The sequence below is a fragment of the Papio anubis genome, chromosome 12, assembly GCF_008728515.1.
Source record: "Papio anubis isolate 15944 chromosome 12, Panubis1.0, whole genome shotgun sequence".
NCBI lineage: Eukaryota > Metazoa > Chordata > Mammalia > Primates > Cercopithecidae > Papio > Papio anubis.
Window position 1 is genome coordinate 61,277,125 of NC_044987.1, and position 14,516 is coordinate 61,291,640.

The window sequence follows — 14,516 nt, forward strand, 5'->3', positions numbered from 1 at the left end:
CAGGCAGGCAGGCATCCTGAACAGGGCCTGCTCCCTTCACAGGCCAGCCCATGGTGGTGACAGAACTGCCACCTCTGAATCCTGCTGTCCCTCTCCCACAACTCTCCTCTCCCTCCCCTGATCCCCGCCTGGCCCTCCTTACCCAGCTCAGCCTGAAGGGTCCTCTCCCTGAAAGGGGCTCACAGACTTGGTAGCATCCTGTACCTCCCAGGCTAGGCCCTGGAGAAACTCCCTGGTGGAACTCCTGGTGTTACAGATGAGAAAACCTGGGCTGAGGGAGAGGCAGGGACTTCCCAGGTCCTCACAATGAGTAAGGAGCAGAACTAGGATTCTAGTGGGGCTCAATCTCCTCCATGGAAATTCCTCTTTTTGTGTTTTATTTTTTAAGTTACAAATAAAGGCATAACAAAATGACGGGAAACTGAAGGAAAACTCAACAAAGGAAACACATTTGTGGGCTGGCACAGTTGCAGGCACTTTACATAAACATTCCCATTTGATTCCCACTGCAACCCTGCAAAGAGCCATTATCTCCCTTCTAGACAAGGAAACCTGGCTGAAAAGAGGTTTCAAGACTTGATCAAAAACTCTAAGCTTGGCAGAAGAGGAATCAGACATCTAACCCAGGTTTGCTTGAGCTCAGACCCCTGTAACCTCACCCCTCCACCAAATGTATTTTACTCATTGATGCCTAATCACAGTGCAGCTCATGGCGGAAGGTGCTGATCAGCGTTCAATACAGGCGGTCGCTCAACCTTCCCTGATGTGTCCCAGGATCAGCAGTTACTTGTTTATGTGGCTCCTGAGCCCTTTGCAGTTCATATACCTGTTATTTCATTTAACCTGCACAGCCCTCCAAGAGGAAGACAGGACAGAATTTGTTATTCCCATTTTATAGATGTAGAAACCAAGGTTGAGAGGACAGTGATGCGCTAGAGGTCACACTCAGTGAGTACCTGGCAAAGATAGAATTTGCAAGGTGGTTTCCTGCCTCCTAATGTCAAAACCATGTGCCTATCAGCTCCTATGATAGTCCTGGCACTGGCTGCTCATTCACCGTACACCCCCACCCCTGCCATTCAAAGTTGTAATATTCCCTGGCAGAGGCAACACTTGACAAGATAATTCCTGGTCCTAGTGCCTGCTTCTTGGGGACTTGCCTCTGGCCTTAGAAGATCTCTGCTACCACCTGGTAGGATCTGGGTCCCTATGACCCTCCTGGTCCTACATGTTTCACTGCTGTGACCTTGGTCTCTGTATTGAGAGTGGGAGCTCCTGGTGGGCAGCTCCTCACCCCAGAGACCTGCTCATGACTAAGCCCAGGATAAGGGCTTGTTGAGTGACACTATGGAATTCAAGGCCTAGTACCTTGAACAAACTCACTGTGTGTCAAGGAGAGCCCCTGCTCTTTTCTGGACCAATCTTGAAGCCTCAGTTACCTGTTCTGGGATTCTGTCCTAAGAGCTGATAGTGGAAGAGATAGGCACGCTCTCACATCAGGCTGGCAGGAGGTCGGTGTTGAGGGAATTAGCTCAGGAAGCAAAGGCATGGGTAGGGAAAGGTGACTAGGGGTAGGAAGGAGATGAATGGGGGTGGGGTCCATAGATCACGCTGTCTGCCACAGCATCCCCAGCTGGACTTGGTGGGGCTCAGGCAGCGAATAGCTGGCATCCAGACATGCTGACAAGCATTCCTGAGCAGCCTGTGTCAATGCAGGTGGGAGCTAATGACACAGAGGAAGACAGAGTAGAGAGGGCTGATGGACCCCAACTGCAGGAACGGTCAGGGATGCCTTGGTGCAGTGTGGGCAGGGGGACTGGCAGCTACTTTCTCTGAAGAAAGCCTTTGATGGAGTCAAACTGTCCTAGGTGTGTGCTCTGGACTGGGAGTAGTGTGCTACTCATATTCTGGCCATGCTAAAGGGCTGCTGTATACTTTGTCTCCCTGCCAGTTTTCCCAGGAGCCCTGGAATATCAGAACAGCTGATCTTCCAATACCCATTCATATACCTGCTCCAGGCCAGTTTTTGATCCTAGCTCTGACTTAACCTTAGAATCATATTCCTAATGAAATGGGAGACTGCACTGCAGCATGCTGGAGGGAGAGCACAGCTTTAGAGCCAGGGGCCAGGCCTCCCTTTCCTTCACTAGCTGTGTGACCTTGGGTCACTTTTGAGCTGCAGCCTGTGAAATGGGGTTATATTATGTATTATGAGGTTATATTATATATTATGTATCATTATATTATGTATTATGAGGAGTTGTTGTGAATGTTGGAAACAATGTAAATAACATGCCTATTTTAATGTCTGGAACATGGAAGAGGCAAAATAAATGGCAGCTGTTATTAATTTCTTTTCAGAGTGAGATCCCATCTGTGGCCTTTTTGATGGAAGGGAGCCAGAACCTGCTTGCACAGCCCCAGGGACAGGGAGCTCACTCCCTCCAGGGGCAGCTCTGCCTGGAAAAGCTCCTTCCTGAGATGCAGCTAAGACCTGTCCCAGTTTTGTCTCTGGGGCCATAGTGCATGCTGCTCTGCACCATTTCCCCAAAGAATCTCAAGCAATGTTACTGGCAACACAGCGCGTCCCTGCATTGCAGGAACAAGGCTCTGAAAGTCCCCAGCCCTGTTCAAAATGGTACATTTCAAGTCAGGCTTACATAAGTCACAGAAATCCCTTCCCCGGTCCCCTAGAGTCTGGAACATAATGGATTGTATCCTCCTGGGTCTGCTTATTTTCCTGGGTTAGGAACTCTCCCAATTCCCTCGAACATTCTTCATACAGGAACATTCCTCATCGGACAACTGGGTTATGGTCTCAAGTCTATCATGTCAGGGTAAGTCACTTATGTTCACTGAGCCTCCAGTTCCCCATCAGTAAAAATGAAGAAAATAATACTATCTCACAGGTAAAGATTAGCTTGGAAAAGTAATATGAAAGTTTAAGGTTTGGAAAAGGCACTTGGTAAGTATTAAAACAATTTTTTTTAAAATCACATTTTTGAAATAGGAGTCAGTAGGTAAGCCCATCTGGTATTGCCCTTAGCTCTTTATAACACTTCCAAAGAAAATCATTCCAGAAAGTCAATGCCACTCCTGGCTTCAGAATGATGGCAAATCAGGTAGAGGATGCCCTCCTATATGCATAAACTAAATCCCCAGGGTCTGACTTCTTCTGTGAACAGCCTCCTAAGTTCTAGGCTCACTCACTTATCTTATTCTGCAGGCTGGCACCAAGGCCCAGAGAAAGCCCACTAGATCCATGGTAGAGGCTGGATCTCATGTCTCCCAACATCCAGCACCATTATACCCCAGTGCTCACTTCCTAAGAAGAGAGGTGAAGGGAGGATAATCTCTGGCCCAGACCAGTTGCACCCAAGACTAGGATTCAGCAAATCTTTGTTAAGCACTTGCTATGTGCATGACACTGCATCCGGGCCAAGTACTGTGTTACCCCTCTTCCACTAGCCCAGTGTCATTCAAGGAATGGTTGGTCTGGAACTCAATCTTGGTGAAGGCTGATTCTATCTTGCTCATCTCTAGAACCCCAGTGCCTGGCATAGGCTTGGAACAAAGCAGGACCTTAGCAAGTATTTTTTGAATGAATGATGAATCAATAAGCACTTACTAAGCACTACATGCCAGGCCCTGTGGTAGGAGAAATTCTATTTAATACAGCAAGCCTATGAGGTTAGCATTATACCTCCATTTTACAAGTGAGGAAACAAGGCTGAAATAAGTGAATTGACTAGCTCAAGCCTTCACAAAAAATTGGTGGTGGGGCTGAGACTGGAGCCCAGCCTAGGTTACTGTGGCCTGGGCTCTACCTGCCGCCCCACAGCTGTCAGGGCCCTAGGCCTCTATCCACCTGTCCCCTTGCCCCAGGCCTTCCCTGATTTAATTAAGGATTCTGGTGAAGGGCTAACTTTTGAACCCAGAAATAGCAAGACTAGTCTCCTAGTTCATACACAGCTCTAGATTAATCTTACTCAAAACACAGCTCTATCACTTTTCTGTACAAGAATCTAGCCTAACTCAATGTAAACAACCTGGGTTTAAGTTCCACCTTTTCAATTTCTGGCCATGTGGTCACCTGGGAAGTTACTTGTCTCTCCAGGCCTCATTCACCTTCCTCTTAGGCCTAACTGCACTTCTGAGAACAGCTGTCTGGGATCTCAACTTCTGAAAAAACGGTGGAGTAATCCAGCTCAGCCTCCACACAGCCCCGTGACTCAAAAAAACTCCCTGGGCATGGGGAAGAGGTATTCCTTTTCTGAGGACCCCAAGGGAGGCCGATAACCCTCCCTGTAGATGGTCTGAACAGAGCAGGAAGGTTCATGGGTGGTGGTGGGGTGCACTGCTTAGATAAGCACCCTCACTGGCAGATAAGGAAGCCCGAGCTCACCTAGCCTGTTAGGGGTAGGCAAAGTGGACTGGCACCCACAGATCCTGACTCCCAGACAAGGGCTTCCTCTATGGCCTCTCCTGCCTCCTCTACTTTTCCTCGTGCCTATTATCCTGCACCTGTTTCTTTTTTAAAATAACCCATAGAACCCTTCCTGACGCAGAGATTCTAGTCCTGCTGTGTAACCTTCAGAAAGGCTTCCCTCTATGGGCACTTGCCTCCCAGTCTGTGAAATGGGGGCCTCGGCCTTAACGTTCTCTCGGCTCCCTCTCAGCGCAGAGTCAGTGATCTTTGACTTCAATGCCCTGCAGTAGAGTGCCGCCGTTTCCTTTGCAGAGCAATTGCCTTTCCGCCCTACAATCGCAATGGCCTGGCACCTGCGGCCAGCCGCAAAGCGACTTGTCCTTGCTCGTCCCTCTTGCGCACATCTAGCTGGTAGGGAGAGTGGGGTGTTGAGGGGCTGAGAGGAAGCAAACGCCAGAATTCTGTATCCCACAGGGATGCTGACCCCCTCCCCACTGCAAACATTTCCCTGTGAGCGTCGCCCCCCGCCCCCCGACACATACACAAACACACTGCAGCCGCAAAGGCGGGCAGGAGACGGGGGCGGCCTCTGCGCGTGCGTCGGCGCGGAGCCCTCTCCCGCCCACGTGCGCGCCCCCGAGCGGAGACGCGCGCCGGGGCGAGCTGGCGGGAAAGCGCGCGGGAAGCCCCCGGCTGGCTCTCAGCGTGGGGGAGGGAAGCCAGGAGGCGTCTGGAACGTGCCACTGTCGGAGAGAAAAGGGGGATTTTCGCCTGGCGCTGGCGTTTCTACACTTCCCACCCGCCGACCAATCCGTTAGCTCCCCCCTTCCCCTGCCGCGGTACGACGCCCTGTGCCGTGGCCTCGCTCCCTACCGGCAGCGCGGACCGGCCCCTCGAACCCCGCTCTGGACGGAGCGGTTCCCTCAGCAGCCGGAGCGGGGCGCTGCGTCGCGCGGCGAGGCCGGAAATTCCCGCGGCCTGAGTGGTGGAGCCCTAGCCGGGAGCGCGGCACCACCTTCCTCCTCCCGGGCGGGCGGGGGCGTTAGGCCCAGCGAGGGCCGGGCCGCCTGAGTGGGTGGGGTGGGGGCCGCTGCGTCCGCCGGGAGCGGCCCAGCAGGCGGCGGACGGGGAGCGCGGACAATTCTGCTGCGGCTCACCCGCCGCCCGGCCGGTGGAGACCCTCGCGACCCCGCTCCCGGGGCCCCCGCCCCTTCGCCGTCTCCGCCTCCTTCCTCACACACCCCCGGGCCGCCCGGGCCCCAAGCCTTCCCGGCGCTCCTCCCCCTTTTCCTCGCACTCGCTCTCTGGCTGGGGTCCTCCTGCCGCCCGCCGGCCTGCTCCCTTCGGGGCAAGTCCTGCTTCTTAGGCTCTCCTTTCACACACGCGCGCGCTAGCTGGGCCGTCCCCTCCTCTCCGGCCCTCCTCCTCCTGGTCCTTGCTAAGGCTGCCGTCGGGGAGGATTGATGTCCCTTCAGCATCATGCAGCCGCCGCCGAGGAAGGTAAGGGTGCAGTTGGTGGGCTTTGGGGTTCGGAGGGATGCGTACGGGGAACGCGGCTGGGGCGACCGCTGCGCCCCCTCCCCCTCCCGCAAGGGGCCGTGACCGCCCTCGCCTTAGGCTTGTCACCGACTTGCTGCAGGCTCCAGGTGGGGGGCGTGCTCGTGAGTTGCCTTTCCGACAGAGGGGCCGCCGGGGCTCGTCCCTTTTCTACGCAGGAGACCCCCAGACATTTCACAAGAGTTTCGGGTGTGCATTTGTGTGTGTGCGCGCGCATGGCAATGCTGCCCGCTGCAAAGTGCATTCTCCGGGCTGCACCGAGGGGGAGGCAGGGACGCCCCGGCAGCTTTGCAGAGCCTTGTGCGTGTGTGATTGTTTAGTCTGCACCAGCTTTGAGCCCTCCAGCCGCTTGTCGCCAGCCCCGCCCGTTTGCAAATTTGCGGGGGATTTGTTTCTAGCCTAGCCTTAGGGTTTGGCCTGCTTTTCCCACGGGGCGGCCGAAAAGAAGTTGGAATAGTCACCGCCTCCCCACCCCAAGGGAAAATAAATTAAGGATTGACGGGTCCTGCCTCGCTCCCGACTGAGGGGCGAGGAGGTTGTAGTGCTGTCTTCTGAAAAGCGAGGACCGGGCCCGGGAGGTGCGTGGCGTGTGCACTGCGATCCGGGGTTGGATGACCAGGGTGGGAGTGACGGATGCACCCTGCTTGTCATCAGCCTCCCCGCTGCGCCCTTCCCCAGCTTTCCCAGGGGTCGAGGCTGTGTCCTTGTCTTTCTAATCCTACAGATAGATACTGAATGTCTACTCTGGGCACTGGGTGGATGAGGCCATTCTGTCCTCCCCTCGTAGGCAAACATTTGCCTAACGCCTAACTCACCCGTGTCTGCTGCCTCTGCTTTCTCTCTTTCCTAATCCGGGTTTCTCCATTTAAGTGAGTCATTTTCTTTCGAACATGTACCCCCACCCCTCCGAGTGGTCCCACTCCTAAGGCCGAGATTCCAGACCCACCGTAACTTCGCACCCTGGGGCCCGGCCTGGCGGGCGAGGCTCTCTGGCCAGCAGGCATTTGCTGTTCTCGCTGTTTGAAGTGGAGCCTCTACCGGGATCGGCTTGCCGGGGTAGTTTAAAAGCACTGCATATGCTGGAAGGTCACTTTAGCTTTCTCCTTTGTGAGAAAGAGATTGTGATTTGATGCGCTGTCAGCAAGTCGAGGGCATCATTCTGAGACAGTGTGCTTTTTCGCAGCCATTATGGAGTAATTTATGTAGTTGATTCATGCATATTATCATGATTGTGTAAATATTGGTCATTGGGTATCAGGCACTCTTAGGCTCCCAGCCCCCATCCACACTCTGCTCGCCTCTCCTGGTGGTTAAAGTCTTTGAATCTTTTTTAGAAATAGAAGACAGCCTCTTTTAAAACTCTAGGAAGACCTAGACATGGATTGAGCTTGTGTATGAAATGGAATGACTGGCAGTTTATTTTGCATGTCTTTAGTTTATAATATTTATAGTCGTGTATTTTCATTAAACCTCTGTTCAGGCTATTTGGCTTTAATTTTTCATTAAGTAAGTATCTTCAGTAAGTAAAACTAGATGGCGAATAATGGATTTATGGCCTTCAGGGGAGAGGCGAGCAAGAGACATATTCTGACAGATGTATTTTCCTTAAGCAATTTTTTTGGGTTAAATTTGTAAAAAGACCTTCATAAATATATGGTGTATTTTAGGTGAAAGTTACCCAAGAACTGAAAAACATTCAAGTTGAGCAGATGACAAAACTTCAAGCCAAACATCAAGCAGAATGTGATTTGCTTGAAGATATGAGGTAAGGCTATAGTAAATAGTTCAAGGACTTCTATTTCTCTGTTTCAAAGAAGCTTTGAGTTACCAAGCCCCAGGAACTGATGATGGAATTTCCTTTTGGATTTCCTGCTTTAAGGCTGTTAGAACTTTGACTCAGCTGGAAATTAGAACTGGAACTAACACAATACAAACTTTTTCCTTCAGTAGGGGACCTATAATGCACACATAGTATTTGGAAAAAAGGACCTTAAAAGTCTTATTAGTCAAATTATAATAATTAAAGATTCTTGTTTAAATAATCTTTCCATGGAACTGTAACAATCATTTTATTGACCTTAACAGTTTTACACAGTTAGATTTTTAAACCAACACTTGTGGTTAATGGTTAATATCTGGGGGTGAGCCAGTCAACCCCAGATGATTATATGCTCTCACTGGGTTAAAACATGACAAATACAACTTTGTCTTTGAGTGCCAAATTTAGTGAGAAGTGTGTTTATCATATTTTATTTTATTATTGAGGTTACTCATATTCATAGTCAAGATAACTTTGAATAGCTAAGACATCTCGCTAATATTGTGAAAATCAGTATCTTTCTTCCTAGAGGGATGGATGACTTATTTTAATGAAAGAAATACCACTTATTTAACAGTCTTTTAATATAGACTGACAGTTCAACAAAGATTTTTGTCTAGAATGGGAGATGATTTGCATGGTGAAACAAGAGTGGCTGCAATTCTTATTTCCCTTTTGTAATACATTTATCAAATTGGAATTGGGTCTGTAAGCCTTATCAGTTACCTAGTTTTCTGGTAGTACACTTCATGTTGGTTTCATGAAAAATATTAACTCGATGGTGTTATTATAAAATTGTGTGTTTGAATTGCTGTTTGTAGCCCAAAGATTTTAGTTTTAAGAATTTCCTTTTTTTCCTCTCCTATATTTAGGCACTATAAGCATTTCTGTTGTATACGTGTCATTAGGGTTTCTGACTAAGGCATATAAATCTATTCTCATCCAATCTGGATTTATCAAGATTGTTGTTTTCTGACTGAAAATTACAATTTTAATTCTATATTTGTCTTTCCCTCCTTGTTATAACCATAAGAAAATATTTAGACTTAAAAATTCCTATGCGAGGCCATGCGTGGTGGCTCACACCTGTAATCCCAGCACTTTGGCAGGCTGAGGTAGGCAGATGACCTGAGGTCTGGAGTTTGAGACCAGTCTGGCCAACATGGTGAAACACTGTCTCTACTAAAAATACAAAAATTAGCCAGGCATGGTGGCATGCGCCTGTAGTCGTAGCTACTCGGGAGGCTGAGGCAGAAGAATTGCTTGAACCCAGTAGGTAGAGGTTGCAGTGAGCCGAGATGGCACCACTGCACTCCAGCCTGGGCAACAGAGTGAGACCCTGTCTCAAAAGAAAAAAAAAAAAAAAATTCCTGTGTGAGATATCTGAAACTCTTGATGTGGTTAAAAGTTTAAGGTTTTTAACTTATTAAGCAAACTAAGAAATCTCTAGATGAAGAAAGTAATAAATTTTCAGAAGCAGTTCAGGAAGGCAGAATTAGTGTGTAAGTGAAGATCCCGTGTGGGGTTATCGGTGGTCAGTGGTTGTAATAATTCCTGTTGATTGTGTCTTCTAAAGACTTCTTGATTGCATTTTGTCTGCATTTTTCCCCTACTGTCTGTAGCTTGGTGCAGGAGCTTATGGTAAAGAATATGGACACTGCAGTCAGACAGTCCTGAGTTTGTGTCCTGATATCTGTGCTGACTTGTGGAAAATGAATTAATCTTTATAAACTTAATTTTTCTCATTTGTAAAAAGGGGCAGTAATGGCCTCTGTTCCCCAAGGTTGTATAGATCAAATCACAATGCATGTGAAATATGGCACACATCTAAGCTAAGTTGATATAGTCTCTTGCTCCTGTTCCTGTTGCTTAGTTTGTATTATTGCTGATCTATCACATTTGGCTTGCATTATACTAGTATCCTAATTATTGTAGTGGTGTCCTTATATCTTCCATCTCCCATCTCTCCTTTTAAATATTTCTTCCACATTACCACCAGTTAGCTTTCTAAAAACATTATTATAGATCACTCCTCTGTGGCCTTCTAGATAAAGGCCAAACACCTTGTCATAGTATATATAGTTCTCTGCAACCCAGCTGCAAGCTTCCTTTCCTGGCTTGGTTGCTACCATTTCATGCCCATGCATCCTTCCTCTTTCTTCCCCCAGCTCTGGTCGCTCGGGACATCAGGTTGTCTAATTGTGCAGTCTACATTCATACCTCTGTGTATGCTGTTGTCTGCCTGTTGGTACCTTTCCTCCCACTTTTTCACCTGACAAATTCTTGATTACCAATAACTGCAAGTTCCTTGTTCTCTGTGATCTCAAAGGATTTTGATTTTTGCTCATGCTTCTGGCATCCTCCCTCAGGTGAAGTCTTTGAAGTTATGGGCTATTACTCATTTTTGTATCTTTATACCCTTGTCAAATGAATGTGACTGGCCATATTTAAATGTATCTTATTTTTTCTTGGGTGAGATACTGTATACACTCTGTAGGGGGCTATGGGGGCCTCTGTTGAGCTTGTGTTATATACTTTGGTTCATGTGATCACTTTAAATACACTATCCTGTTTGTTGTAGAGTATATAATATGTAAAGGCAGAGATTGTTGGTGCTCCAAGGATTAACAGGTTATTTGTTTGAAGGAGTTAGTATGTTCTTCTATCTGTATTAACTTAATGGAATGAATCCTTTCATTCCCATAGAGTTGTGAATAGGATACTGTATTACCTACTAAAACAAGGGTTTAGGTTTCTGATTTGCTTTTTTTTTTTTTTCAAAGACAATATTGAAAAAGTTGAAACTTTCGCCTTCTCTTGGTATTCATGATAACTTCAGTTGCCTAAGGAAGGAGGTGATCTGGCTTCTCTTGTCTGCTCTAGCAAGTGGAATGATTTTTTAAAAGTTCATTGGAAATCTCTGAACTTGGGTGTTTTTTGTTTGTTTTTGAGACGAAGTCTTGCTCTGTTGGCCAGGCTGGAGTGCAGTGGTGCAATCTCAGCTCACTGCAACCTCTGCCTCCTGGGTTCAAGCAATCCACCTGCCTCAGCCTCCCTAGTAGCTGCCACCACACCTGGCTAATTTTTTTGTATTGTTAGTAGAGGCTGAGTCTCACCATGTTGGCCAGGCTGCTTTTGAACTCCTGACCTAAGTGATCCTCCCGCCTCGACCTCCCAAAATGCTCGGATTACAGGCATGAGCCACTGCGCCCGGCCCCAACTTGGGTTTTTATATGAATTAAGTTGTAAAGGATCTTGCTTGCTTTTCCTCTTTTGAGATTAGTGCTCCTTCTCACCAGTGCCTCTTGCCAGTTTTATGCTCAATTTAAGTTAGTATGAATTCACTCAGAAATGTACCAATAGCTTTTTATTCTTAAAGAAATTAGTAGTAGATATACACACACACACACACACACACATATATATATATACACACATATATTTAATTTGAGGCAGAGTCTTACTCTGTTGCCTAAGCTGGAATGCAGTGGTGTGATCTCTGCTTACTGCAACCTCTCCTCCCAAGCTCAAGCGATCCTCCCATCTCATCCTCCAGGGTAGCTGAGACTCCAGGTGTGCGGCTAATTTTTGTATTTTTTGTAGAGATGAGGTCTCACCATGTTACTCAGACTGGTCTTGAACTTCTGGGCTCAAGTAATCCTACTGTCAAGCCACTGTGCTCAGCCTGAGAAAATGTCAAAAGTTTTTATGACATTGAAAAAAGTTAAAAAAAAAATACACAGCATATTAGACTGTAAATAGAATTTTATACTGAATTTTATCTATTTCTTCCCCCTTACGTCCCTTCTTCTTTCTTTCTTTCATTTTTTTTTTTTTCTTAAGAGACAAGAGTCTTGCTCTGTTGCCCAGGCTGGAATGCAGTGGTGTGATCTTAGCTCACTATGTCCTTGTCCTCCTGGGTTCAGGCGATCCTCCTGCCTTAGCCTCCTGAGTACCTAGGACTATAGGCATGTGCCGTCACAACTGGCTTATTTTAAAAACTTTGTAGAGACAGGGTTTGTTTGTTGCCCATGCTGGTCTTGAACTCCTGGGCTCAAGTGATTCTCCCACCTCAGCCTCCCAAAGTGCTGGGATTACAGAAGTGAGCCACTACTGCTGCAACCCACCCCCACGGTCCCCAGTTCTTATCTTCTGGAATTTCGAGGGGAGGAGACCAATTATGATACAGTTTTTCTCCTTTGTTCTCCTCCCCTTCTTCAGTTCATTTGTTCTGCGGATGGCATTTGGAAGCTAGTATTTTGGGAATGAAGTGTGAGATGAAAAGACAACTAATTTCTTGTTAATCGGGACATTCCATGCTTTGGGGAGGTTTTATACTGATGTGTTTTCTGTTGACTTTTGCTATCAGCAGTAGACAAGTAGTCTACTTTCTTTTTAGTTTATTATTATATATTTTTCTCTTTGCTTTTTAAGACCGCTTACAATAAGTTTCTACATACTAGAGTCTGTGTACTTTTCTTCTTAGGATTGTTTATCCTATGCTGTGCTGAGTAGAGTCAGTTAAGAAAATTTTTTGCAGTGACCCAGAATATAAAGAACTACCTTCTTAGAAGACATTTTAAGGAGGTCTATAATATGGAAAAATTATTGAATTTTAGTCAGGTGAATAATATGTATGTTCATTTTATAGGTGAAAGTGGAAACTGAGGCACAGTGAAATGAAGTGAATTATATTTGTGAGGACTCTAAGCTATTTGTCCTGATTTCCATACTACCGTACTGTCCCATGTATCTGTGTTTCCCAAGCTTTTAACCAAGGAACTTATCATGAGTCCAGTTGTAAAAAATATTTTGCCTATCAAAAAGTGTAATATATTATCAGGAGTCGGGGTGCGGTGGCTCATACCTGTAATCCCAGCACTTTGGGAGGCCGAGGCGGGTGGATCACTTGAGGTCAGGGGTTTGAGACCAGCCTGGCCAACATGGTGAAACCCTGTCTCTACTAAAAATACAAAAATTAGCTGGGCATGGTGGCACACACCTATAATCCTAGCTACTCTAGCTACTTGGGAGGCTGAGGCAGGAGAATCACTTGAACCTGGGACGTGGAGGTTGCAGTGAGCTGAGATAGTGCCACAACACTCCATCCTGAGCGACAGAGCTAGACTCTGTCTCAAAAAAACTCAAAAACCAAAAAACAACCCTCCCCCCAAAAAACAGTATATTATCAGGGAACAATTTGTTTTCTTATTTTTTTATACATTGAGCTGTCAGTCAGCTCTAAATCACTATTTTCAAACCGTTAATGTGAGTTTAGCCAAAGTCAAAGACACTTAGAAAACTTTACCCCAGAGAAGGCTGAATATGTGATTTCTTATAGATGTTCTAAAGAATTGAAACTGGCTCAAGAAGCACCTGTCCTGCCTTTGCAGACATCTGGTGGTCTAGAGACCTCAAATGAGGAATTACTGTACTGTGTGTTACTTTCTCTGAACTGTAGATTCCCAGGAGTCACGGGAGATTGGATTCCGTGGTCTGTTTATGGATGTTCTGAGACTTTTTTTTTTTGAGACAGGTTCTCATTCTGTCACCCAAGCTGGAGGACAGTGGTGTGATCATGGCTCCCTGCAGTATCGATCTCCCAGACTTAAGTGATCCTTCTACCTCAGCCTCCTGAGTAGCTGGAACCACAGGCATGTACCACCATGCCTGGCTAATTTTGTATTTTTTGTAGAGACAGGGTTTCACTATGTTGCCCGAACTGGTCTTGAACTCCTGGGCTCAAGTGATCCTCCCACCTTGACCTCCCAAAGTGTTGGGTTACAGGTACGAGCCACTGTGCGTGATGCTGAGACCCTTTTTCAGTGTCTCAGAGACTGTTGTTATCTAGAAAGAGATCTTAGAGGTAATCTAATCTGGTCTAGAGTTTTTTTTTTTTTTAAAGGCTTTATTTATATACAATGTATATACCATGTAAGTTACATGATGCGACTGCATATCGTATATGATTACATATCCCATTTAAAGTATACCATTCAACGTTTTTTTTTTTTTTTTTTTTTTCCATAGGGTTGTACAATCATCACGCCAATTTAAAATGTTTTAGTTCCCCCTAAAAGAAACTTGGTACCCGTTAGCAGTTTCTCCCCATCACCCTCTCCAGCCTTAAGCAACCACTTATCTACTTTCTGTCTCCACAGAAATGGAATCTATATAAATGGAATTCTGTAACATTGTAGTTTCTTGTGACTGGCTTATTTTGGCATAATGGGTCCTTTTTTTTTTTTTTTTTTTTTTCTTTTCTTTGAGACAGAGTTTCTCTGTGTCACTCAGACTGGAGTACAGTGGCCCAATCCCGGCTCACTACAGCCTCCACCTCCCGGGTTCATGCAGTTCTCCTGTCTCAGCCTCCTGAGTAGCTGGGTTTACAGGTACCTGCCACTATGCCCAGCTGATTTTTGTATTTTTAGTAGAGATGGGGTTTTGCCATCTCAAAACCTCAGTGAGGTTTAGTAGAGATGGGGTTTTGCCATCTTTTGACCTCAAGTGATCCACCTGCCTTGGCCTCCCAAAGTGCTGGGATTACAGGCGTGAGCCACCACGCCCAGCCTGGCATAATGTTTTCAAGATTCGTCAGGTTGTAGTATCATTACTTCATTCCTTTTTATTGCCAAATAATATCCCATTGTATGGATATGACACATTTTATTAATCCCTTCATCAGTTGACAGAGATTTGAGTTGTTTCTAC

At 46.6% G+C, this 14,516-nt stretch overlaps 1 protein-coding gene across 5 annotated transcripts in view; it reads left to right on the top strand.

The window, feature by feature from the left end:
• The first annotated feature begins 5,115 nt into the window (after positions 1-5,115).
• FCHSD2 (FCH and double SH3 domains 2) overlaps positions 5,116-14,516 on the top strand; it is a 309,718-nt gene continuing 300,317 nt past the window's right edge. For 3 of the 5 annotated variants that reach the window (XM_017948727.3, XM_017948728.3, XM_021926259.2), the window contains exons 1-2: positions 5,116-5,929; positions 7,654-7,751. In XM_017948727.3, the coding sequence (XP_017804216.1) occupies positions 5,909-5,929; positions 7,654-7,751 (119 nt within the window). In that variant the 5' untranslated portion in view covers positions 5,116-5,908. Of the gene's footprint in view, positions 5,930-6,445; positions 6,565-7,653; positions 7,752-14,516 lie in introns of those variants that run through there. The other 2 variants (XM_021926258.2, XM_017948729.3) reach the window with 2 other exon arrangements.